We start from the raw sequence: 2,500 nt of genomic DNA, 5'->3' as shown, positions 1-2,500 counted from the left end.
CCGGTCGGTAACGAGAGGGTAACGTAACTCTCTGAAGAGCTCCGCCACTTCACAAGACACGGAAAACCTCTGTTGGTCTGGAGGAGCTGCAGCAGTTATTTCTGCACAAACGTCCCCTGTGCATTCACTAGATATTCTCAGAGCTAAACTAACTCTTCTGCAGTGTGGAGTGAGCGCGCGTTCACGTCTAGAGGTGGAGCGAGACACCGAGGACGCGCGCACTGTCTGAGTGAAGGAGAGCATGCAGCGGAGACGAGGCTCCAGCCACACGCGAGCGCGCATATGCGAACGCGCATATGTGGCGACCCGCTACATTTATACGCTTAAAAAGTTACAAATAGTCCCTTTAACACGCATCATTAAGAACAACTGGGCCATCGTTGAGAGCGACACTGTGTTGAGTCCAGTTTATCCTGAACCCCCCCGTTGTCTCTTTTAGACGCACCCCAACTCTTCTTCTATGCATTCTTGTCTTCCAGCAGATAAAAAAGGTTCTTGGCTGACCGAGCCGTGTGGAACCTTTAAATGCATGCATTCACCTCATTGTGAAAATGTGATTCAAAGTGATTTCATTAACTGGAACACCACCTTTGTCATATACTGCCTGTCTAGTCCATGTGAGGAGGGCTCTTTCTCTCTGTGATATTTTGTAATATTTTGTAATATTATGATGATCATGTGATCGCCTCCCGTTGGTTGTTGATACCATATACAGGTGAGGCCACATCCGCCTTGTGTGTTTGTTTTTCAGCCCTGACGAAGACCTACAGGAGTCCAAACATGTTGGCTTTTTAATGATTTAGCCACGACAATAAAGGCTTTTTAATATATTCTCCTCCTCGTTCTGATATTTTGGAGTGCCTGGATTGTCTTCCTGTTTATCCTGATTTCCAGAGCACCCGACACGTTTTGGCTTATGATTGAACACAACGAGCAACCAGCTATCTCTCTTTCCACGCACTCTTATTCCTCGTCTTTTGGCTCGGCGTGACAGTTGACTATTTTAATCCTTTCTCCTTTCCTATTGGTCTTTTATTATTTGAATGTCCTGTTTGGTTTGAAGTTGGTCGGAGTGGTTTCATTGTGTTGTTTTGATGTATAATTGTACAGCACTTTGGTTGTGTTTGAATGGGCTTTATAAATAAAGTTGGATTGAACCAGCTCAGAGATCTCTCCCTCAACACAGCTACATGTCCTTAAAGGGTCAGTTCACACTAATTACTGAACAATAGGTTTCCCTCTCATCCCTCCAGAGCAGAGAGGTCTCAACGTCTCACACTGTGGACAATATGGAGATACCAGTATCGGGTATCGGGTCCGATACTGTGCTCATGTACTCGTACTCGCAAAACGGCTCCGATACAACAACTCTGATACCACTTTACGGCAGCGTGATGTTAACCTCTCGTCACCATCTTTCAGGTCCTCACACTCCACCTCTCCGACGGTGCGGACGAGACGGGTCGGTGGTGCGCCCGACCCCGCGGGGCCGGGATCCCACCTCAGCTGGCGCACGCCGTTCCTCACTTTCATTGCGCCACAAGGTTTTTCAAGGTGGTTTTCAAGGTGTTTCAAGATGGGTCGGATGGTTTGCCGACATCGCCGCAGACCCCTGGTGTCTTTTTACATGGGCCGCGGCACGACGCGGTCGGGTTGCACTGAGGACAGTCCGCACCGGGAGCAGAGGGACCCGTCACAATGCGGCGAGGTCCGAGTGGGTGCGCTGTAAAGCTGCGGCCGCGAGCCACCTTCGCCCCGAGCCTTTCCAAGCCGACCTAGAGCCGGTGGCGTCGCACCGCCTCGTATGCGGGACTCCCCAGCCTGCCGTGTGTCTCTCACACCCTCCAGCTGGCTGTTAACGAGGGTCTTTAGGCATAGAGAAGTACTCGTATCGGTACTCGGTATCGGAGAGTACCCAAATGTAAGTACTTGTACTCGGTCTGTAAAAAGTGGTATCGGTGCATCCCTAGTTAAAACATGAGTAATAACTTTGACTCAGAGCTCAGCTGGTCTGTTGTTTGGTAGCTAACGGTAAAGTTACCTTGTTCACTTACTTTTTGTAGTTTTAGTTGAACCATCAGTAAAAAGTAAATCTCTCTTATCTACTCTATACTGACGTGTGTGAAGTGAACCAGCCTCTGCTTGGTGAAGCTGAACAGCTGATAACCACAGGAACACTCAGAGGTGACTTTTAAAACCACCAGCAGTCAGAAGTTGAAGTGATCGGGTACTCACACGTCCACCTGGCACAGGTAGCAGTGGCAGTTCTCGATGACGTGAGCGTGTTTGGAGCGGTCGAACACGGGGACCGGACCTCTGTCGCTCTTGGTTCTGACATTGCGGTCTGCCGGGTCGACGGACACGGCCATCACGTGGACACACAGGTGACAGACGAACATCACGCCCGTACACTGACGCACCGATCAGGAACACAAACGCTGGAGGAGTACTGGACCGCAGGCGGCTCACTCAGCTACCTGCTTTAACAGAGTCTATTTAT

The 2,500-nt window shown here is 49.8% G+C and overlaps 1 protein-coding gene across 4 annotated transcripts in view; it reads right to left on the bottom strand.

Annotated features, from left to right (window-relative positions):
- The window catches only part of zdhhc1 (zinc finger DHHC-type containing 1), an 18,432-nt gene that overhangs the window by 13,170 nt on the left and 2,762 nt on the right, over window positions 1-2,500 (bottom strand). For all 4 annotated transcript variants that reach the window (XM_037758631.1, XM_037758649.1, XM_037758641.1 and 1 more), the window contains exon 3: window positions 2,236-2,411. In XM_037758631.1, the coding sequence (XP_037614559.1) occupies window positions 2,236-2,411 (176 nt within the window). The remainder of the gene's footprint in view (window positions 1-2,235; window positions 2,412-2,500) is intronic.

The sequence above is a fragment of the Sebastes umbrosus genome, chromosome 2 (genome assembly GCF_015220745.1).
Source record: "Sebastes umbrosus isolate fSebUmb1 chromosome 2, fSebUmb1.pri, whole genome shotgun sequence".
Lineage (NCBI taxonomy): Eukaryota > Metazoa > Chordata > Actinopteri > Perciformes > Sebastidae > Sebastes > Sebastes umbrosus.
This window is presented reverse-complemented; position numbering and strand designations above follow the sequence as displayed.